The sequence below is a fragment of the Mustelus asterias genome, chromosome 8 (assembly GCF_964213995.1).
Source record: "Mustelus asterias chromosome 8, sMusAst1.hap1.1, whole genome shotgun sequence".
Lineage (NCBI taxonomy): Eukaryota > Metazoa > Chordata > Chondrichthyes > Carcharhiniformes > Triakidae > Mustelus > Mustelus asterias.
The window spans coordinates 1,165,145-1,189,574 of record NC_135808.1 but is presented as its reverse complement, the minus strand read 5'-3'; the positions used below and the strand labels follow the sequence as shown (position 1 = coordinate 1,189,574).

The window sequence follows — 24,430 nt, the reverse complement described above, 5'->3', positions numbered from 1 at the left end:
TTCTGAAAGACCATCTTCTTGGATTGAACCAGATGGCGGCAGAGACTTTGGGAAGGATCCCAACATTTTTAGAGCCAACAATGACAAAATGAAGAGGAAATATGTAACTACGAAAAGAAGACGCATGCCCGAACATATAACACACGTCCAGACATTTTACATAACAACAAGTGTTGGACGTGCTGTTAAGGTACCAGATCAGAAACCCCAAGGTGTATTATGAAGCCAGACTAAACCCCATCAATTTTTTATTTTGGCATTAGTGTTTCACTCCAGCTGCGATTCTACTGACACACTAGGAAGTTTTTATCAGAACAAATTTTATCGAACAGCACAGTTTAACTATAACAAATGAATTAGCTTAACCATTAACAATTGAACAATTCTTAAACAAGCCAAGATACAAGCCTTAACTGCTAACCCATTGTTATGAGTTTCAATTCAAGTAATATTCCTCTTATAGACTTAACCCCCATCTTTAAAATTAGTAAGCAAAACACAGGCGTACCTGCTGTGAATTAGGTTGAGTAAGAAGTTTAACAACACCAGGTTAAAGTCCAACAGGTTTATTTGGTAGCAAAAGCAACGCAAGCTTTCGGAGCCTTAAGCCCCTTCTTCTTAAGGCTCTGAAAGCTTGTGTGGCTTTTGCTACCAAATAAACCTGTTGGACTTTAACCTGGTGTTGTTAAACTTCTTACTGTGCTTACCCGAGTCCAACGCCGGCATCTCCACATCGTGAATTAGGTTACCAGCCCTGGACCTCTCAGAGATATTTTTCAGAGAGAGAGAGAGAGACTGCTTTCTTCTGGCAGCCCAGGCAGCATCTGCTTTTATTTTAAAATGGAACTGTTAAGCACATGACTCTGCCCCTGTCAATCAACCTGGTTCAGGGCCCAGCTCCACCTCAGGCACCAGGTCACACGGCGACTCAGGGAAAAGCTCCATCGCCAGAACCAGTGACCCGGGGGTTAAAATCAGAGATGAGAATGTGGGCCATCCCCTCCCCCCACCCAGTGACCCAGTGTGTGGGGCCTTCCCCTCCCCCCACCCAGTGACCCAGTGTGTGGGGCCTTCCCCTCCCCCACCCAGTGACCCAGTGTGTGGGACCTTCCCCTCCCCCACCCAGTGACCCTGTGTGTGGGGCCTTCCCCTCCCCCACCCAGTGACCCAGTGTGTGGGGCCTTCCCCTCCCCCCACCCAGTGACCCAGTGTGTGGGGCCTTCCCCTCCCCCACCCAGTGACCCAGTGTGTGGGACCTTCCCCTCCCCCACCCAGTGACCCAGTGTGTGGGACCATCCCCTCCCCCACCCAGTGACCCAGTGTGTGGGGCCCCCCCTCCCGGGCCCCCCCTCCCCCACCCAATAACCCAGTGTGTGGGGCCTTCTCCCCTACCCAGTGACCCAGCATGTGGGGCCTTCCCCTCCCCCCACCCAGTGACCCAGTGTGTGGGGCCTTCCCCTCCCCCCACCCAGTGACCCAGTGTGTGGGGCCTTCCCCTCCCCCCACCCAGTGACCCAGTGTGTGGGGCCTTCCCCTCCCCCCACCCAGTGACCCAGTGTGTGGGGCCTTCCCCTCCCCCACCCAGTGACCCAGTGTGTGGGGCCTTCCCCTCCCCCACCCAGTGACCCAGTGTGTGGGACCTTCCCCTCCCCCACCCAGTGACCCAGTGTGTGGGGCCTTCCCCTCCCCCACCCAGTGACCCAGTGTGTGGGGCCCCCCCTCCCGGGGCCCCCCTCCCCCACCCAATAACCCAGTGTGTGGGGCCTTCTCCCCCACCCAGTGACCCAGCATGTGGGGCCTTCCCCTCCCCCCACCCAGTGACCCAGTGTGTGGAGCCTTCCCCTTCCCCACCCAGTGATCCAGTGTGTGGGGCCTTCCCCTTCCCCACCCAGTGATCCAGTGTGTGGGGCACTCCCCTCCCCCAGCCAGTGACCCAGTGTGGGGCCTTCCCCTCCCCCAGTGACCCAGTGTGTGGGGCCTTCCCCTCCCCCACCCAGTGACCCAGTGTGTGGGGTCTTCCCCTCCCCCACCCAGTGACCCAGTGTGTGGGGTCTGTTTAATTGAACCCTCGACCAGGTCGAGCAGGTCCTGGGGGATATCAGCCCGTGGCCGGGTTGGCTCTGCCTCATCGACCTCGCCCGTCCCAGCCTCCAGTGTGTCCGACTTGGTGACGAGTGACTGGATTATACCGAGTGGATCCTCCGGCCCTCCCTCAGGCAGGGGTCCTCACACATCCCCGGGAGGTACAGGCCGGACCAGAGGGATCCGTCTCACCCTCCCGAGGAATGGACGCCCCGCTGACAGTGTGTGATAATGGGAGGGGGGCAGGATCCGCGAAGGACACCAACCCCTCTTCTACAGAGGAACAAACCCCCCCACCCCTCACCCCCCCCCCCCCCCCCTACAAGAAACAGTCTTTATTTGGATGAAGGGATAAAACTCATTTCCTCCTGGATTGTTACTGTCTGGGGACAGATTTTTAGTGGTTCTGCATTTTTACCCCCATCAGTGTTACATGGACAGAAGTAAGGATAGAGTTTCTCAGTGAATGTACCAGTGAAAGTGTAGATATGGGACTTGTTATCCGAGTTATAAAAGGACACCTTTCCTCGCTCATAATCCAGACAGACTCGAATCTTTCTGGGATTCACACCCATTTGTAGGGGTTTTAATGACTTCTCACAAGCCCAGTATTTATTCCCCTCTCTCAGTATCATTGTCCAGTATCCGTTACCTGGAGTCAGGGCAGTGATTTTCCCCTTCCTGTCAATGGACTCCTTGGCCACACCCACATCCCAGTCAGTCTTGTTTCCCACCTCCACCTCCCAGGAATGTTTTCCTGATGTGAATCCCTCTGATCCCAGGACACAGGCACAGGGATCAAATCTCTCCGGATTGTCGGGGAGCTGCTGCCGTTTCCCGGTGTATCTCACGGTGCTCAAGTCTGCAGACAGTCGAAGGTAAGGATGGGCTGTATTAGAGTCGAAGGTGACTGGAGCTGGGAACAGATGGACACGGATAAAATGTTAGTCACTCTCACTGTAACTTTCACAGCCGGTTAGTGATTGGGAAAATCAGCAATGATCCAGAATTAGAAATTCATCCCCCGGGGAAGAGTTTAAACAGTGCACAGGGGAAAAGGAAAACCACTCCCAAGGGAGTGATTTACCTGGAGGTCATACCCTGAGTGATGCTGAGGAAACCCCGTCACAGAGAGAGTCTGAGGCAGGTGGATAACAACACCTCAAGACTACACTGAATCAATCATCTGTGATAGAAAAGCTCTTGAATTGATACAGACTACAGGGAGGAGGAGGTGAGTGAAGGAGAGGGATAGACTGAAAGAGAGAGACAGGCAGAGTGTAATAATCCCGTCAAGGCCAGTCTTCCATCATCCTTTACAAAGTAGAGAAGTGCTGCTTCCATGACTTACAGCATACAGGTCAGAGCTTGGAGATCTACAGAGCACTGCTCCAGGTTGTGGTGGCAGGTTTTAAACTCCCGCTACTCATTTCCCATTGGATGAGCTCCCGCTCGCTCAACAGGGGAATTCATACTCCGCAGAGCCCACAGGGAGATCTGTTGACAATCCTTCATGTCCTTCATGGCCACTATAACATCCCTTTCCCCCCTTAAATCCATTTCCCCCTCAGCACCCCACTGTGGGAAGGTTCTTTCCACCGCTTAGCAATCGGTCAAAGGTCCATCAAAAGTCCATTGCTATAATTCAGGTCAGAAACTCCTAAGTGTTTTATGAAGTCAGCCTAGATCATAAGTTTTGCACTTTGAATTTTGGCATGGCTAAGCATACGATGTCTGAATTTTGGCACAACTAAGCATAAGATGTCACTCCAGGTATGATTCAAATGATCCACTAGGGAGCTTTTATCAAACAAAGTTTATTTAAGAATACAGTTAACACCCAGAAGGAAAATTAGCAATAGCACTTCTACCCTATCCAGCCCCTTCATTATCTTATATGCCTCTATAAGATCACCCCTCAGGCTTCTGAACTCCAACGAGTACAAACCTAATCTGCTCAATCTCTCCTCATAATCTACACTCCTCATCTCCGGTATCAACCTGGTGAACCTTCTCTGCACTCCCTCCAACGCCAATATATCCTTTCGCAAGTAAGGGGACCAAACCTGCACACAGTATTCCAGCTGCAGCCTCACCAATGCCTTGTACAAATGCAGCAAGACTTCTCTGCTTTTATATTCTATCCCCCTCGCGATAAATGCCAACATCCCATTTGCCTTCTTGATCACCTGTTGTACTTGCAGACTGAGTTTTTGCGACTCATGCACAAGGACCCCCAGGTCCCTTTGCACAGTAGCATGTTGTTATTTTTTTCTATTTAAATAATAATCCAATTTGCTATTATTTCTTCCAAAGTGAATAACCTCACATTTGTCAACGTTATACTCCATCTGCCAGATCCTCGCCCACTCACTCAGCCTATCCAAATCTCTCTGCAGACCTTCCGCTTCCTCCACGCAATTCACTTTCCCACTTATCTTCGTGTCGTCAGCAAACTTTGTTACCCTACACTCAGTCCCCTCCTCCAGATTATCTATGTAAATAGTAAACAGTTGAGGCCCCAGTACCGATCCCTGCGACACGCCACTAGTCACCATCTGCCAATCAGAAAAGCACCCATTTATTCCGACTCTCTGCTTCCTGTTGGATAGCCAATCCCCAATCCACGCTAACACTTTACCCCCAACTCCGTGTGCCCCAATTTTCTGCAGCAACCTTTTGTGAGGCACCTTCTCGAATGCCTTTTGGAAATCTAAAAACACCGCATCCACTGGTTCCCCTCCGTCAACCGCACTAGTCACATCTTCATAAAAATCCAGTAAGTTCGTCAAATATGCCACTACAGACCTCACGGTGCCAATAACAAAAATAAAGGCTTGCTTGCAAACTGCAGAGAACTTCTTAAAGGCACAGTAGTGTCACACTATTATGATCCCAGTGACCCAGCTGAGACTGTCTCCAAAGTTTTTCACATGAACCAGGTTGCTTGTTTCGAATATTCTTTCGGTTCTTGTAGAAACATGATTTTTTTTTCTTTTGGTTCTCTTGTTGAGATCCAGGCTTGGCTTGGGTACAGTCGGCTTAGTCCCATCAAAGCCCCTGTCTCATACAGTTCCGCTGGGGCAATTCCTGTCATGGCATGAGGGGTGGTGCTGTAGTCAAATAGAAACCATGTCAGTTTGGTCTATGGACTCTCCACTTGTTTCTTCACGTCAATCTTAAAAGTCTGCACTGCCTGTTCTGCTAGCCCATTTGATGACAGATGATAGGGTGTCGTTCTAATGTATCGAAAACCATTAGAAAGCATTATGTTTTGGAACTCACTGCGGGTAAAGGCAGTGCTGCTGTCAGAAACCAGAACTCTGGTATTCCGTGCGTGCAGAAACTTTGTTGTAATTTCTCAATTGTAGCATGGGAGTTGGTGGAGCTCCTGCAGTGTATCTCCAACCATTTGGAGTGTACATCTACCAAGATCAAAAACATGGAACCCTTAAAAGCCACGGCAAAGTCTACATGCACTCGCACCCATGGTCTACTAGGCCACTCCCATGGGTGTAGAGAGGCTGAGGGGGGGTACCTTTTGATTTTCCTGACGCAAGTCACGTTGTCTCACCAAGCCTGTGATGTCTGCGTCGAAGCCAGGCAACTATACGTAACTCCCGGCTAGCATTTTCATTTTTCTTAGTCCACAGTAGCCATGATGTAATTCCATAAATATAAGATGCCACCCTGAGTGAGGGACAACTATGTAGGACCCCCAGAGAATGATACCATCCTCAACACTGAGCTCATCCTTCCTTGCCAGATAGGCTTTCATTTCTTCTGAGGGTTGTCCTCAGAATCCACCATTCAGGATCATGTGCTTTAATTTAGACTAGAGTCGGATTCTTTTCTTGCCTTGTGGACACTGGCAGAGTCACCAAAAAGTTCAGGGTCATCACAACTTCTTCTAATGCTGGTAGAGGAGGCAGACTTGTGGGCAGCGCAAGGCGACTCAGTGCTTTTCTTCTGCCAAATACAACCACCAATGTCTTTTTCCCGATTTGTGAATACCTCCATTTAGGATCTGAAAGGGTCCAGAATGCACGTGCAATAGGCTTTACCCTTCCATCTTTCTAACGATGTGCAAGTACCGCCCCAACCCTGTTAGGGGAAGCATCGCATGTCAGAACCAGTTCCTTGGGGTTAAAATGGGCGAATACGTTTGATGACTGTAGTTGTTGTTTAACTTTATTGAAAACCTCCACCTGTGGTGCCTCCGAAGACCATCTTCGGTACTTCCATAGCAGAGTATGGAAGGGGGCCAGTAGGGGAAGCCAAATTTGGAATAGATTTTTCATAATAAATGACGAATCCCAGGAAGGATTTCAACTGTATGGTGTTTCTTGGGGTTGGTGCTTCCTTGATGGCCATTACCTTGTCCTCCATGGCAAAACCTTGCCATCCATGCAATAACCTAAGTAGGTCACTGCATTTGCTTATAAAACGCATTATTTCGTGTTCGGGTGTACCCCAGCTCTCGAGAGTCTCTGCAAGACCTCCTCTAAATTTGTCAGGCTTTCTCGTTTTGAAGTCCCCAGGACATCATCCAAGTGCACCGCCACTTTGGGTAACCCTTGGAGTATGTTCTTCATGACCCATTAGAATATGGCACCTGCTGATGAGACCCTAAAGGGCAGGCGAGTGTGCTCGTTTAGGCCTTTATGCATGTTAATTGTCACATATTTTCAGGAATACTCAGCTGATTCATTGTATTATTTATTATGTAATTTATTATTGTATTATTTATTATTATGCCTAGATTTTCCAGGCCCTCGAGTTCAGTGTCATCCTTTTCCAATAGCATGGAACCGGTCATGTCTAAAATACGGCATTGATGTAGATCTTGACTTTGGCTCCCCTTATTCTTCCAAGTTCTTCCAGGAGAACTTCAGGGTATTTTGCTGATACCTCCGTACAGTCCCTCCACACCTAACCTGATCTCCAACCAGTTCAGCCTGATCTACTGGAGACAATTTCTCCCCATAAGGCTAGGTCCTTGCTCCCATACAACGATAAGTGGGAGTGAGTCTGATTGTGGTCTGTAAGTCTCTTGTCTATTTGGCTCTTCTTCCTTTAGACAGTTACATGGGTATAGAGGGATATGGGCTAAATGCGGGCAATCAAGACTAGCTTAGTGGTAAATATTGGGTGGCATGGACAAGTTGGGCTGAAGGGCTTGTTTCATGCTGTAAACCTCCATAAAAATAAAGTCACTGGGGTCATTGTGGTGTGCCTTATTCGGAATGGTTCCCCCCGTATAGGTGGCTCGTCTCGCCTTCATGTCTTCTAATCTCAGGAATTGAATACCAGTTCTGAGGTGATCATAGGTCTGCTTCCTGATAACGGAGACTGCAGCCCCCGTGTCCATCTCCCTTTTTAATGGGTGACCATTTACTAGCAACTCCACCATTATGGGAGCAACCTTTGTTGTAGAGATGCAGTTTAGTTACATTGTCCCTGTTTCCGGTAGTGGGTATACCTGCAAGGTATGATCGGGTATTAGCCTTGGCCTTTTTCTTAAATAGCTTAGCCAAATCTCTGTTCACTGCAGCAGGACCAGAAGGTTCTGGCCTTAGTCTCTTAAATTATTTACCTATACCAATCCAATCCAACTACTCTTAGACAGGAAAAATCAAAAAGGAATAGGATCTAGTGCTAGAAAAACCAGATGGATGTGACAAAATATTAGGTGGAATTTTACGGCCTTGCTTGTCCCGAAACCGTAAAATCCTGCCTGAGGTCAACAGACCTTTCCATTGTCCGCCCCTCGCCCACTCCAATTCCCACGGCGGGTGGGGAGGTAAAATTCCAGCCATTATATTTTTCAGTATTTTCCTAATATCACTTATGGCAAACTATGAAACAGGTTTGTCTGTGTGAGCATTGAATAACTTAAATAAACTGAAGGCAATGGACTGCAGGGTTCAGAACATTAAACGGGCAGGGTTAGTTGTGAAGGCAAGTAGTTTGAAGTGACTAGGAAGATAAGGAAGGAAGGATTAGTCAATAAAAGCAAATTGCTGCGGATGCTGGAATCTGAAACCAAAAGTGAAAATGCTGGAAAATCTCAGCAGGTCCGGCAGTATCTGTAAGGAGAGAAAAGAGCTGACGTTTCGAGTCCAGATGACCCTTTGTCAAAGCTGATCCTGGACTCGAAATGTCAGCTCTTTTCTCTCCTTACAGATACTGCCAGACCTGCTGAGATTTCCCAGCATTTACTCTTTCGGAAGGATTAGTCAAGTTAACTATTGGATTTCAAAAGGAACGTATATAATTAACACAAATTGAAAATCGATGGAGTAAAGTGTTAAGTTTACTTTTACCCAAAATGAGGTGACCATAACATGAAATACTGTAAATTCTGAGAAAGGGAATTTCTAAGTGAGTGGAGAACATTAGAGTTCCAGCTGAAAGAGGAGAAAATATATTTAAAAAGAGGTTGAAGACTATAGGTGGGTGTGGTTAGGAGATCCTGAAGCAGTGCGTGCTGGAAAGAGACCTGGGGAAATTCAGCGGCCACCACCTTCGAAGGGTTTTGTGTCTGCAAGATTTTGATACAACTTTTGGCTCTCAGTATCAAATGAGAGAAAGAAAAAAGCCTGTGTAAGATTTCTCCGATAGAAGCAGTGGATTCGTGGAAATATTACAGATTCAAATGGACTGTCGCCTAAAAGCACTGAGTTAATTAAACAGAAATCTTTGGCATATGTTTGTACTAGTACTGTTAACTGTGTCAACATAATACTACATCTTTAAGTTTATTGTTTTTCTTTTTTTTAATAAACATTTAAATTTAATTTTTAAAAACTTCATGAGCTTTGAAATTCTTCTTCCTGATTTCAGATATCTTCTCATAACATACAAATTTCTAATCACTGCAATAGCTTGCTCAACTTTGGAACCTTTGGAACTTGGGCAGTCTGGCACTTACCACCTGCCACATTATAACATGGACATTTTAACTAAGTGGGAAAAACATTAAACAGAATGGATGACCCTAAACTCACAGCTCACCTCAACTATCCGGGAGAAGCCCCTACTTGTACCGTACAGGGTGTTTGGGAAACTGGGGGAGGATTCAGGGCAGGAATCCACCCTGAGGGATGAGATATTTATGTTGACGGCTCTAGTTTTGTGGAAGAAGGGAAAAGAAAAACAGAACGCTGGATTAATGATCCACAACGAGAGGTTGAATGAACAATATCCCTTCCCAATACTGTGAGAGTCCAGCAGGTGGAGCTGGTCACTGTGACGAGACGATCTGACAATTCTGTATTTTAACAGAAAACTGACTGAAGTAAAATCTAATCCGTTACAAATACAATTATATATTTATTATAAAGAGACCGGTCCCTTCTACTAATAATAGAGAGAGCTGTTTAATAGCTGGTGTCAGGAAGCTCACACCCACCTGTATTAATCACCATCAGCATCTTTTTCCACACTCTGTACTGCAGTGAGCCAATGTACTTCCCCACATTTATTAAAGGGTAAACCTTCTGTGGCTCTGGGAGAGTTTGCTTCATTCTGAAACAGGAGATAAAGGTCAGTGTTGGATCATTCCAGACTGGGGGAGAAATATGTTAGAAATAAAAATCAGATCAAGAGTGTAAATTTTACCTTTTCTGTATATCCGGAAATTTCTGTGGAACAAGAACAATTATTACTGTTTGTGTTTGGAGAACATTTTATCACAAAAAGTAAAGTAAGAGACTAGATTCCACAGAAAAGTACATTTTAAATATGGAAAGTTATGGGACTGCCTCTTCCTGTCCTCACTGGACTGAGAGTTACTCCACAATGGGCAGAGTTTTACCTTCCGACCAGCAGGTTTCTAGGCTGGGAGTGGTTGTAAAGTTCTTCAGATGGCGTTCCCACTGAGCTCTCACCAACCCCTCGTACACCTCCTTTTACTGTGGGATGGGTGTGGCATTGATCACAACACTCCCCACCCTTTCCCCAGCTGGGGTCCTTAACTGGCCAACTGATGACACTTAATGGCTGTTTTTTTTGCCCACCCTCAATTTTCAGGCTGGCACCAGGAGGACAGGGGCAGAGTGGCAACCTGAATCCCTACTCTGGCCTCAGATGGGAAGAGGGGGAAGGTTGACTGCACCAATAGTTCCCTTTAACAGCAAGTGCCGTCTTTAAAATAAAATCAAACCACTGAGGATCTTCTCCTCCCCACTGCACTCTCTCCGCCAGCACCCCTTCCCTCCTCTGCCCACCGTCTGGGCCTCACCTTCTGCTGCCATTCTGAAACGACCAAATCTTACCTGTCCTGGACTCCCGGGACTTACACTGTGTGCAGTCCAGTCCTGTCCACTGCAGCTTCTCGTGCTGTTGGGACTAGAGGGCTACCGGCTGTATGATCAGGACTCCTGACTGAGGGGTGGAAGTGAAATCTCACATGTGTCCTTGATGTCTCTGTGAATCTATACAGATCCAATATCCCAAATCCAGCATGCTCGAGACAGACAGTACCGGGTTTCAGATTTTCCCGGAGTTTGGATTACCCCTCAAAATGAAAAAAACAGTTCGGACCGGGATTCTTATTTTCCCATTTTACTGGTTTTTGCCTCCAGGGCATTACCCAATGATTTGAAGCATTGTGTGAACCGACAATAGATACCAATCGCACATTTTCAGTGAAAGGTTGAATCCACCTCTTCATTAATGAGTTGGGTCATGACAATCACAGCCTAGGACAGCTGCTGAATGCTGGGATTTGATGCATACACTATTAAACAAACTGAGTCAATTATATAAATTTTGTAAATTATTACAATTCTAGCTAGGGGGGAACCAGGCATTGTAAACATGGTACTGTCTGGCTGGAAAGGCGAGAGAGAGAGGTGGGGGGGGAAATGTCGTGACTCCAGAAAAGCATGCAGAATCTGCTTTGGCTGCAGTCAATGGAGGATCTCCAGGAGGTGAAGGGCCAGCAAGCCTCGCTCTTTGCCCCAGAGGCTTCCAAGATAATTTATGGTCTAGAATCCGCTCCCTAGAGCAGGATGAGACGTGCTCGCTGATTTTCTTCATTGTTTAATTTGATGAAACTATCCCTCTATAATATTACAGTAAAGAAGCTCCAGATTTAGTCATTTCCATGTTAAAGACAGCCGTTAGTGATCTTGGGTGTGAGACAGAGAAATCCAAATGTCACAGGTGATTGGGGTTATTTTTGGTCAGTGAGTTTTATATTCTAGATTTTGATGACACAACCTGCTCATTCTTCAAGACGGTGAAGGAGAGAAAAATAAAGAAAGAGTTACCGTAAAAAACTTGATGTTGTCCTGTTCACTCAGCTCTTGTTCAATATCCTGAACAGTGACTGAAAGCGATGAGATTTCCTCCGTTATCTTCTCAATCCTCTCCTTCATCTCCTGACTCTTTTTCTCTTTCTCCAGTTTCAGATCTTCCAACACAATCCTCTCTTCCTCACAGAGAAACTGGTGAAGTTTTTCAAATTCAGCTTTAATCTGTTTCTCTGTCTTTACACTTTGGTTCTTTGGAAAATATCAGTGAGATTGAAAAATCAGATAAGAATTTTTTAAAGTTTGAGCAGTTCTGTTCATAACAGTATTATAGAGAAAAACATTCCCAAACCAGTTAATTCCAATCCATATATTTTGAAATATGTATTTGACATCTTTGATACAGAGAAAATTATTATCCACATAAGTGTGATCTAGTTAATAGTTTAGTTATAATGGATGATAGATTATCTTCTCAACCTGGCCAGGGATGGGGACTGAACATCCAGGGTTAGTCAATATTTGGGAAGGACAGACAAAAGGGTAAAGGTGGTGTAGTTGTTTTGCTGGTTAAAGAGGAAATTAACACCATATTGAGGAAGGAACCTTTGAGTAAAGCTAAAAAACACCAAGGCGCAAAAAACATTAAGAGGCGTTGTATATAAACCCCTAAACTGTAGTAGTGATGTTGGAAATGACATTTAAGAGGAAGTTAGAGATGTATGTGATAAAGAAACATCTGTAATTATGGGTGATTTTAATCTACATATAGATTGGGCAAATCAAATTAGTCACACAACCGTAGAGGAGGAATTCCTGGAGTGTATATGGGATGATTTTCTGACAAAATGTTGAGGAACTAGCTTGAGGGCAGGCCATTCTAGACTGGGTATTGTATAATGAGAAAGGAATAATTGGCAATCTAGTTGTGTGAGACCCTTTGGGGATATGTGATCGTAACACGATAAAAATTTTCATTAAGATGCAGAGTGAAGTAGTTGATTCTGAGATTAGGGTCATGAATCTTAATAAAGGAAACTATGACTATATGAGGCACAAGTTGGCACGTTAGATTGGGAAACCTTATTTAAAGGGTTGACGGTGGATAGGCAGTGGCAAACATTCAAGGAGTGCGTGGTGAACTGCAACAATTGTTTACTCCTGTCTGATGTAAAAGTAAAAATGAAAAGGTGGCCAAACCATGGCTGATAAGAGAAAAAAGATAGTATTAGATCCAAGGGAGAGGCATACAAATTGGCCAAGAAAAATGGCAGACCTGAGGATTGGGGATAGTTTAGAATTCAGCAAAGGAGGACCAAGGGACTGATTAAAAAGGGGAAAATACGATAGTAAACTTGCAGAGAATTTAAAATCTGACTGTAAGAGTTCCTTTTGGTATGTGAGGAGAAACATATTGTTGAAGACAAATGTACAGTCAAAAACAGAGAAATTTATAATGGTGAACGAAGAAATGGCTGACCAACTGAATATATTCCTTGGTTCTATTTTCACAAAGGAGGGCACAAATAAGATACCAGAAATGTTGGAGACACTGGGTTTAGAGAGAAGGAGGAACTGAAGGATATCAGTATTAGTTGAGGAATGATGTTGAGGAAACTGATGGGATTGAAGATAGATCCCCAGGGCCTGATAATCTACCTTGCAGAGTACTTAAGAAAGTGGCCTGAGAAATAGTGGATTCATTGGTGGTCATCTTCCAAGATTCTATAGAGAAAGCCTGATATCGATAGTGAGGAAAATTTTGGACACCATTATCAAGGATTGTATAGCAAAACACTTAGAAAACAGTGGCAGCGTCAGCATGGATTTATGAAAGGGAAATCATGTGTGACAAATTTACTGGAATTCTTCAAGGATGTAACCAGTAGAGTTGATGAGGGGGAGCCAGTGGATGTGGTTTATTTGACTTTCAGATGGCTTTCAACAAAGCCCCACATAAGAGATTAGCTTGTAAAATTAAAGTGCATGGGGCTGGGGTAGTGTATTGAGATGGATAGAAAACTGGGTGTTTTTCCAAATGACAGGCAGTGACTAGTGGGGTACCACAGGGATCAGTGCTGGGACCCCAGCTATTCACTATATATGTTCATGATTTAGATGAGGGAACTAAATGCAATGTCTCCAAATTTGCAAATGATACAAAACTAGGTGAGAGGGTGAGCTATGAGGAGGATGCAAAGATCCTTCAGTGTGATTTGGACAAGTTGAGTGAGTAGGCAAATGAAGGCAGATGCAGTATAATTTGGATAAATGTGAAGTTATCCACTTTGGTAGCAAAAACAGGAAGGTGGACTACTATTGGAATGGCCATAAATTAGGCGAGGGGAATGTGCAACAAGACTTGGGTGGCCAGTTGCTGAAGGTAAGCGTGCAGGTGAGCAGGCAGTAAAAAAAGCAAATGGTATGTTGGCCTTCATAGCGAGAGGATTCAAGGGCAGGACTAGGAATGTTTTGCTGCAATTATACAGGGCATTGGTGAGGCCACACCCGGAATATTGTGCGCAGTTTTGGTCTCCTTATCTCAAAAAGGATGTTCTTGCTCTTGAGTGAGTGCAGAGACGGCATACCGGACTGATTCCTGGGATCGCGGGACTGACGTATGGGGAGAGATTGAGTTGGTTAGGATTATATTCACTTTGAATTCAGAAGAACAAAGAGAAGAACAGCACAGGCCGTTCGGCCCTCCACGTCCCTGCCGATTATGATGCCCTTACTCGATCCGTATCCCCCTATTCTCTCCCTATTCGTGTACCCATCCAGATGCCTCTTAAAAGTTGCTAATGCGCTTGCTTCCACCACCTCCTCCGGCAGCGTGTTCCAGGCACCCACCACTCTCTGCGTGAAAAGCTTCCCCTGCACATCTCCCTTAAACATTCCTCCTCTCACCTTGAAGCTATGCCCTCTTGTAATTGACACTTCCACCCTTGGAAAAAGCTTCTGACTATCCATCCTGTCTATGCCTCTTGTAATTTTATAGACCTTTATCAGGTATCCCCTTAGCCTCCACCTTTCCCGTGAAAACAATTCTAGTTTATTCAGCCTCTCCTCATAGTCAACACCCTCAAGACCAGGCAACATCCTGGTGAACCTTCTTTGCACGCTCTCCAATGCTTCCACATCATATGGCAGATGGAGCTGCCATATGACCAGTAAAAGCAGGTTCAAACGTACTAAATCTAAAAAGAATTAGAGAAATCAGATGCACACAATACTCCAAATGCAGCCTAACTAAGGTTCGATATAGCTGAAACCTGATTTCTCAACTCTTATACTCAATGTCCTGGCCGATGAAAGCAAGCATGCCATTTGCCTTCTTAATCACCTTGGCCATCTGTGTTGACGCTTTTAGGGAACTGTGGACCTGCATGCCCAGATCTCTCTGTATGTAAATGTTCCTAAAAGTTTCTGCCACTTGCTGTATAATTCACACCTAAATTTGATCCTCCAAAATGCACCATCTCGCATTTGTCTGGATTAAACTCTATGTGCCATTTCTGTGCCCAAGTCTCCAATCTATCTATGTCCTGTTGTATCCTCTGACAATCCCTGGCACTATCAGCTACTCAATGAATCTTCATGTCATCCGTGAATTTACTAATCAGACCACACACCTGTCCCTGACTTCAACATTCGTCATGTCCTTCTCCTTGGTGAATACTGATACAAAGTACTCATTAAGGATCTCACCCACTTCCTGTGTCTCCACGCATAACTTCCCTCCATTGTCCTTGAGTGGAATTATCACAGATCTAGACAAGACAGATGCAGAAAAGGATGTTCCCGATGGTGGGGTGTCCAGAACCGGGGGGGGGGGTCACAGTCTGAGGATACAGGGTAGACCGTTTAGGACAGAAATTAGGAGAAATTTCTTCACCCAGAGAGTGGTCAGCCTGCGGGATTTGTAGTTGAGGCCTAAAGATTGTATGTTTTAAAGAAGCAGTTAGGTATAGCACTGGGGGTGAAGGGGATGAAAGGGTATGGGGGGAGGGGGGAAGGCGGGATCAGGCTATTGAGTTGGATGATCAGCGATGAACATAATGAATGGCAGAGCAGGCTCAAAGGGCCAAATGGTTGAACGGCCTCCTCCTAATTTCTATGTTTCTATTCCCACATGTTAATTCATTCAGAAGAGAAAGATCTAACTGAAGAAAGTTGCTGATTTCTCTATGGGCTTATTAGTTGCTACCTCCTATTTAAAGCAAAACAGGAACTTCTTCTCTATATCTCGGGACTAAACTGAAGTCTGCAGACTTTCAGGGGTACTTGAAGGGTCTCCAGGAGATCCATGAAGCTGGAACTGCCATGTGACCAGTAAAAACCGATTCAAACCTGCAAAATTTAAAAAGAATCAGAGAAATCCAATGGGCCAGTCAGAGCAAGACCTCTTGGTGAGGTTTGGGTCTTGGGAAAGGAAAGGTGTGGTTCAGACCTCAGGAATGGAGCAATGCAGTTTGGGCCTTGGGAATAGAGTGATGCGGAAAAGGAGGGGAGGTGAGATTTTAGCCTCAAGAAAGGGGGGGTTTTGACTTCAGGAAAGGAGGAGCGGTTCTGGCCTCGTGAAGGGGGGTTTCTAGCCTCGGGAAAGGAGTGGGGTTTGGCCTTGGAAAAGGAATCGGGAGTGTGATTCTGATCTCGGGAAAGGAATGGGGGCGTTGGTTTGGGCCTCGGAGAGAGGTATGTGAGTGTGTGAACATGTAACTGTGTTTGTGTGTCTGAGTATGTGACTGTGTTTGTGTGTCTGAGTATGTGACTGTGTTTGTGTGTCTGAGTAAGTGAGGCTAAGTGTGTGTAATGGACGTCAGAGAAATATGTGCATGTGAGTGAGAGATGTGAGTGTGTGTGTGAATGTGTGAGAGAGAGACGTGAGCCTGTGTGTGAATGAGAGAGAGAGATGTGAGTGTGTGTGTGAATGTGAGAGAGAGGTGAGTGTGTGTGAATTTGAGAGAGAGAGAGGTGAGTGTGTGTGAATGTGAGAGAGAGAGATTGTGTGTGTGAATTTGAGAGAGAGAGAGAGGTGTGTGTGTGTGAAAGAGAGAGAGATGTGAGTGCGTGTGTGAATGTGAGAGAGAGGTGAGTGTGTGTGAATTTGAGAGAGAGAGAGGTGAGTGTGTGTGAATGTGAGAGAGAGAGATTGTGTGTGTGAATTTGAGAGAGAGAGAGAGGTGTGTGTGTGTGAATGAGAGAGCGAGATGTGAGTGTGTGTGAATGAGAGAGAGAGACGTGAGTGTGTGTGAATGAGACAGAGAGAGATGTGAGTGTGTGAATGTGAGAGAGAGAGGTGTGAGCGTGTGTGTGAATGTGTGAGAGAGAGAGATGTGAGCCTGAGTGTGAATGTCAGAGAGAGAGATGTGAGTTTGTGTGTGAATGTGAGTGTGTGTGAATGTGAGAGATGTGAGTGTGTGTGTGAATGTGTGAGAGAGAGATGTGAGTGTGTGTGTGAATGAGAGAGAGAGAGATGTGAGTGTGTGAATGAGAGAGAGAGATGTGAGTGTGTGTGTGAATATGAGAGAGAGATGTGAGTGTGTGTGAATGTGAGAGAGAGATGTGAGTGTGTGTGTGAATATGAGAGGGAGATGTGAGTGTGTGTGAATGTGAGAGGGAGATGTGTGTGTGTGAATATGAGAGAGGTGTGAGTGTGTGTGCGAATATGAGAGACGTGCGTGTGTGTGAATATGAGAGGTGTGAGTGTGTGTGTGAATGTGAGAGAGGGAGAGAGACCTGTGGGTGAGGGAGAGAGAGATGTGTGTGTCCAACATTAGGATCAGCTTTCCAGCATCATTCCTCCTATTAAAAATGACGAAGGGTTTTTTTTTCAAATTATTTTTTTAAAAATAATTTTTAAAAATGATTACCAGATGAATATATGCATAGATAAATCTAGAAAAGTCTTGTTTACATTTCAATTCTTTGTTTGCACCCATTTCGTGGCAAACAAAATAGGCTCCGACATTATGAGAATGCTTGGGGTTCCCTGATGCTCTTGGGAGGTCACTAGGGCTTCTGCAGCTTGAAAAGTTTGGGAAACCCTTGTCTGGATTATTAAATCCTCCTTAAACTCTTCCTTAATTTTAATGACCCCTATCAGGTCACCCTTCAACCTTCTCTTTTCCAGAGAAAAGAGCCACAGCCTGTTCAATCTTTTCAAATAGTTTAAGCTCCTCGTTCTGTATTATCTTTGTCATTACTTTTGACTCTCCACTGCCTTTTTATACTTCTAATAGAGAGACCAGAATTCTGCACAGTACAATTGAGCAAGTGTGTACAGAATGTAGAGCAAAATAACATCAGAGGTACCTGAATGTGGGCTAATGCTTTCTCATAATCACTTTTTACAGTGCTCCATTCTTCCTTCTGTACTGGTTTCAAGAAGGTTCGCAGTCCCTCCTGAACAAAAATATCAATTAATCTATATAATTTTCATAAATAAACATCTCAAAACTAAATAATTTTCAATTAAAATTGAAGTTCTGAGAGGTCTTAGACTAATATGGAACCCCATTTTCTTCATATTCAGCAGCTTGATGTCTGTCTGTTTTTTGGGATCGGATTTAGGCAGCCCTAAATTCAACTCCATTGAAATTAGTATGTTGCCTGAGATGTGAAGCTAAAACTGAGGTTTTGATTTTTATTGTTTTAATCAAATTAAAAATAACATTCAGAAATTAACTCTACGATTAATTAAGTATTGCTGAAAAAAAGCAACATGCTATCAAAGCTTTTCATGTGAGTGGAGGGAGCATTAAGCACAGGTTGAAGAGATGTGTATTGTCTCCAGACAGGACAGTGGCTCCTTCCACTCACATTGTCTGTATCTTTAAGACCTGGTTGGTTGTAGAGATTCGCATTCTAATCAGTATTCTGTAACTTGATTTTGTGTCTCTGTGCCCTGTTTAAGAGCAGATTTCCACTCCATCTGATGAAGGAGCAGCGCTCCGAAAGCTAATGGCATTTGCTGCCAAATAAACCTGTTGGACTTTAACCTGGTGTTGTTAAAAGTCTTACTGTGTTTACCCCACTCCAACGCCGGCATCTCCACATCTTAAAGAAGGTATCCAGAGGAATTGATTTGCTTCAGTTTCCTGCTCCTTGTTATTTTACCTGATTGCTTTGTGCTGTTCAAGAGGCTTTTATAAAAGTTAAGAAGTTCATGTTGCCTTTAAACACTTCATATCTGGAACATAAATAGGGAACACATTCCACAGATCATCACTTCCCACTGAGGATGATCTCCTCATTTTCTCTGCCACAGAATGAATTGAAAAAGAAATTAAAGATTGTATCAATTTCTCTGATGTTTGCGGATTTATTTTCCAACCTGATGATTATTGATTTGATGATATACTGTAAAAGAGGATTTGCTTAGCATTCAAAGGGCTGATCAAATACAACACAAGCTGACAACAACCACGTCAGATCAGCCATGATCTTATTGAATGGCGGGGCAGGCTCGAGGGGCTAGATGGCCTACTCCTGCTCCTATTTCTTATGTTCTTATTTGACTCCTCCACTGTTAAATTACAAAACTGCTTATCCAATATCTAGTACTGGATGAGCAGAAATTTCCTCCAATTAAATTTTGGGAAGATTAAATCCATTGTCTTCAGACCCGACTATAAACTCCATTTTCTAGCTATCAACTTTATCCCTTTCACTGGTGTCTTGTCCATAAGACATGAAAGAGATCGTAAACTATCTAAATTCAACCTTACTCTCTACTTATTTAAAAATGGACTTTGCTGGTCTAAAATCATATCTGTAACAGGCCACATTATTTGCAAATTGGCTGCAGTTGTGCAAACGTCCAGCAGTAATCATAGGACAAAACTCAACCCTCGCACTTGTGGAATCTCACACCTTTTTAAAAAATTCATTCACAGGATGTGCGCATCACTGGCTAAACATCCCTAATTGTTCTTGAGAATGTGGCGGTGAGCTGCCATCTATAATTACTGCAGCTCATGTAATGTTCCCATGTGTCTGCCACCCTTGTCTGTCTAGATGGGAGAGGTCACAGGTTTGGAAGGTGCTGTTGAAGAAGTCTTGTTGAGTTCCTGCAATGCAGCTTGTGGATGGTACACACGGCTGTCACTGTGTGCCGGCGGTGGAGGGAATGAAAATTTGTGAGAGAGATGCCAATCAAGCGGGTGGATGGCGTTGAGCTTCCTGAGTGTTGTTGGAACTGCACTCATTCAGTAAGATCTGGCTGATCATATTTAACCTCAACTCCACATTCCTGCCTACCCACAATATGCTTTCACAATCCCATGGTTATCAAGAATCTATCTACCTCTGCCTTCAAATATTCAGAGACTCCACCGCCCTTCAGGGAAGAGAATTCCAATGACTCACAACACACGAAGAGAAAATACTATTCCTCATCTCTGTCTTAAATAGCCAATCCTCCATTTTTAAACAGTGGTCCCTTGTTCTAGGTTCTCCCACAAGAGGACCCCTCAGAATCTTAAAGGTTTCAATCAAGGCGCATCTTACTCTTTTAAATTCCAGTGCATACAAACTTAAAAGATAACCTGCCCATTCCTGGTATTAGTCCAGTTAACCTTCTCTGAACTTCTAACGCATTTACATCTTTCTTTAAATAAGGAGACCAATAATTCACACAATACTCCAAATGTGGTCTCACCAATGCCCTGTATAACTGAAAGATAGCCTCCTTACTTTCGTATTCACTTCCCCTTTCAATAAACGATAATATTCTTTATCAATTACTTTGCTTTCACCATTTAGCCAATCTGCTTCTTTTTCATTTTTCCTGTTAAAATGGACAATTTCACATTTTCCCACATTGCATTCCATTTGCCAGATTTTGCCCACTCACCAAACCTACCTATGCTTTTATGTAGCCTCCTTATCAAAACCTATTTGTGTCATCAGCAAATTTGTTGGAGCTGCACTCATTCAGCTCCATACCTCCAGTACCTTCATCCAAATCATTTATATAAGTTGTAAAAAGTTGAGGCCCTAGTACTGATCCCTGTGGCACAGCACTCTTGCCAATCAGAAAATGACATATTTATGCCAATCTTTTGTTTCCTGTTAGCCAGCCAATCTTCTATCTGTGCCAATATGTCAACTCCTAGACCAGGAGCTTTTATTTTCCACAATACCCTTTGATGTGGCATCTTATCAAATGCCTTCTGAAAATCTAAGTTCACTTTCTGTCCCTGGGCCTGAATTCTCCGATGTTGTACATTTGGTGCTCAGCCAAATCTCTATTCACTGCAGCAGGACTGGAGAATCCCAGCCGTGAACGAGGCTGGAGATTCCCAGCCCTGGTTTCTGAAGCAGCAAGACAAATGGCAGTTCATCTCGAGACTGAGTAATTACATCAAAGTACTTTAAGTATTTGGGAGGTGCTCAAACCAAATGTATTAATGTTCCCTGTTCGGGATCCCATTATCTGTGTCTGTATTTTATTTTACACAGCATCTGCTCACCTTAAACTCTTCAGCAGCTTCTTCCGCCGACACCACCTTGTGATTTAGATGATTCTTTGAAGAGTGACAAATGGCACAGATGGGTTGATTGTCAGTTTTACAAAATAATTTCAGCTTCTCCTTATGGTGGCTGCATTTCTGTTGAATTTCATCACCTTTATCACGCTTTACAAATGTCTCCATGTTGTTGGAGAGAGTGCGGATCGGTCTCAGGTCCCTGGAGGAGGTCTCCTGGCTACAGACAGGACAGGAGGCAGTGACAGCTTTCTCCCAGCATTTGGTTAGACTGGATTGACAGAATGCGTGATCACAGTCGATTAGGACAGGATTTTCATACAGATCATGGCAAACAGCGCAGGGAAGATCAGCTTCCATCTCGAAGGACTGATCACCTCATACTGTGGGCCAAGTAAGTTGGTGATTAGTATACATTTAAATAATTCTTGTTCCTGATTCCAGCTGCAACATTATAAACCACAGCCCAGAAAATTAAGGGCAGGTCAAATGAGTAATATAAATATATTGTGGATGAACAAGATCGCTTCATTAATCTTGTAGGGAATTTACCACCCTGACATGCCAGATTCTGGCCAGAACTTCATGAATCATAGAAATCATAGAAACCCCACAGTGCAGAAAGAGGCCATTTGGCCCATCGAGTCTGCACCAACCACGATCCCACCCAGGCCCCACCCCCATATCCCTACATATTTACCCGCTAATCCCTCAGGACACTAAGGGGAAATTTTAGCACGGCCAATCAACCTAACCCACACATCTTTAGACTGTGGGAGGAAACCAGAGCACCTGGAGGAAACCCACGCAGACACGAGGAGAATGTGCAAACTCCACACAGACAGCGACCCAAGCCGGGAATTGAACCCAGGTCCCTGGAGCTGTGAAGCAGCAGTGCTAACCACTGTGCCACCGTGCTGCCCAACTTCCTGACTGTTCACGGAGATCCCGCCAATGATGCACCCCCATGGTGGGGTGGAGTCACTGGGAATTCCCATTGACAGCGGAGGGACCAGAAGTTCCCACCGTCAGCTTACTGTAAGAAACGCCATGGGGAGGCCAGAGAATTCTGCCCTCTGCCTCTGTCCCTGTAAAAATGTAATTATGTTTTACATTATTCTAATGGAGAACAAAGACAGAACAGCTAATCTGGACAGAATTAATTTAAACTGTTCTCACAGACTTTTGATCAGAGCAGGAGAGAGTGCAAATTGTTGCAGTGTCAAAATGACAGTAGATTCCTTTTACTATAGATAAAGCGAAACATCTGCATAAAACTCAAAAATGGGACATGAGTGCACAGTTCCCGTGGGTAACACAGACACTGGGCTAACGATCTCTGGCAGTGTGTGGAGCAGTCAGATGGTGACAGGACTCTGATTTGAAACCAGTGCTGCCATTTTCAAATTCCAGCCTGTCTTAACCTCACACACCTGGACATGGTGTTAAATGGCGTGAAGGATCTCCCAGATCCCCAGTTTCATTTAAAGGGATCATGAAGCATTTATAGGTTCATTGCTGGACTATTTCTCCTAGTTGCTGGTGTAATTGTGTTTGTTTTTGAAGGTTTTCTATACTTGACTAAAGTTTGAATATTGTGTACCTCCTCCCCCCTTACACCTGCACTATGTTCCCCTCTCCTGTAGCTGAATAATGGAGTGGAATTCTCCCATCTGTCACTAAGTCCTATGGCCCCAAACCCCACCCTGTTCCACTTACCTGTCTCTGGAGAATACCGGCGCTCCCAGTGCTGTTGCCTGTACCACTAAGCTGTTGGTCTGTCATTAGTTGCCAGCTCTCAAGAGCAGGATTCCTCTCCCACAGCAGGAAGTGCGACTATTTACTAACCCTTGGGAAACTGGAAACCCCGACCGTAGCGTCCCTACTGCCAATTTTGTCCTGGTCTTGTTGCATTTGGATTTGGGTTGCTTCAGTATTTGAGGAGTCACAGATGATGTTGAACATTCTGCAATTATCAGCGAACATCCCCACTTCTGACCTTACGATGAAGGAAAGATTATTGATGAAGCAGCTGAAGATGATTGGGGCGAGGACACTACCCTGAAGAATTCCTGCAGTGATGTCCTGGAACTGAGATGTGACCTCCAACCATCGCAACCGTCTTCCTTTGTGCCAGGTATGACTTCAAGCAGTGAAGAGTTTTCCCCCTGATTTCCACTCATTCCAGTTTTGATAGGGCTTCTGGATACCATGTTCTATCAAATGTTGCCTTGATGTCAAGGGCAGTCACTTTCATTTCAACTCTTGTGTTCAGCTTTTTCTCCGAAGTTTGGACTAAGGCTGTAATGAGGTCAGGAGCTGTGTGACCCTGGTGCAACCCAAACTGAACATCAGTGAGTAGATTATTGCTGAGTAAGTGCTGCTGATGGCACTGTCAATGACCCCTTCCATCTCTTTGATATGATCGAGAATAGACTGATAGGGCAGTAATTGGCTGGGTTGGAATTTTCTGCTTTTGGTGTACCGGGCATGCCTGGGCAGTTTTCCAGATTACCTGGTAGATGCCAGTGTTGTAGCTGTACTGAAACAGCATTGCAGATTGTTACAAATAACTTGATTTTTATATAGATGCACTGATTTTTGAAGGCTCTTTCTCCAGTTGTTTAATTGTCCAGTACTATTCACGACTGGATGTGCCAGGACTACAGAGCTTTGTTCTGATCCATTGGTTGTGGCATCACTTAGCTCTGTCTATTAGTTGCTGCTTTCACTGTTTGGCAAGCAAGTAGTCTTGTGTTATGGCCGCACCAGGTTGACTCTTAATTTTTAGGTGGTGATGCTAGAATCACAGAATCATAAAATCCCTACAATGCTGAAGAAGGCTATTTGACCCATCGAGTCTGCACTGACCACAATCCCACTTAGGGCCCTATCCCCATAACCCCATATATTTACCCTGCAAATTCCCCTGACACTAAGGAGCAATTTGGCGTGGCCAATCAACCTAACCCTCACATCTTCGGAGTGTGGGAGGAAATTTGGAGCATCCGCAGGAAACCCACGCAGACACGGGCGGAACATGCAAACTCCACACAGGCAGTCACCCGAGGCTTAGAATCGAACCTGGGTCCCTAGTGCTGTGAGGCAGCAGTGCAAACCACTGCTTCACTGTGCCACTGTGCTCCTGGCATACCTTCCTACACTCTTCATTGAACCAGTATTGATCCCCTGGCTTCATGGTGATGATAGATGGGGATATGCCAGGCCATGAGGATACACATTGTGGTAGGAAACAATTCTGCTGCTATCGATGGACCACGATGCCTCAAAGATGTCCAGATTTGAGTTGCTAGATCTGTTCAAAGTCTGTCCCTTTTAGCCCGATGGTGGTGCCAAAGAACATAATGGAGGACATTCTGAATGTAAAGATGGGATTTTGCTCCACAAGGTCTGTATGGTGGTCACTCCTACCAATATAGTCCTGGACAGAGGCATCTGCAATAGATAGATTGCTGAGAAGATTGTTCCCTCTTGTTAGTTTCCTCACCACCTGTCACAGAGCCAGTTTATCAGATGTGTCTTTTAGGACTTGGCCAGCAGCTTAATAGTAGTGCAACAAACCACCCACCCAGAGTA

The 24,430-nt window shown here is 44.8% G+C and overlaps 1 protein-coding gene across 1 annotated transcript in view; it reads right to left on the bottom strand.

Annotated features, from left to right (window-relative positions):
• Positions 1–2,016: 2,016 nt before the first annotated feature.
• LOC144497611 (uncharacterized) overlaps positions 2,017–24,430 on the bottom strand; it is a 45,018-nt gene continuing 22,604 nt past the window's right edge. The window contains exons 7-12 of the mRNA XM_078219052.1: positions 20,819–21,210; positions 17,658–17,747; positions 11,361–11,594; positions 9,706–9,728; positions 9,497–9,612; positions 2,017–2,998 (exon numbers count right to left, since the gene is read on the bottom strand). Coding sequence (XP_078075178.1) covers positions 2,418–2,998; positions 9,497–9,612; positions 9,706–9,728; positions 11,361–11,594; positions 17,658–17,747; positions 20,819–21,210 — 1,436 coding nt within the window. The 3' untranslated portion in view covers positions 2,017–2,417. The remainder of the gene's footprint in view (positions 2,999–9,496; positions 9,613–9,705; positions 9,729–11,360; positions 11,595–17,657; positions 17,748–20,818; positions 21,211–24,430) is intronic.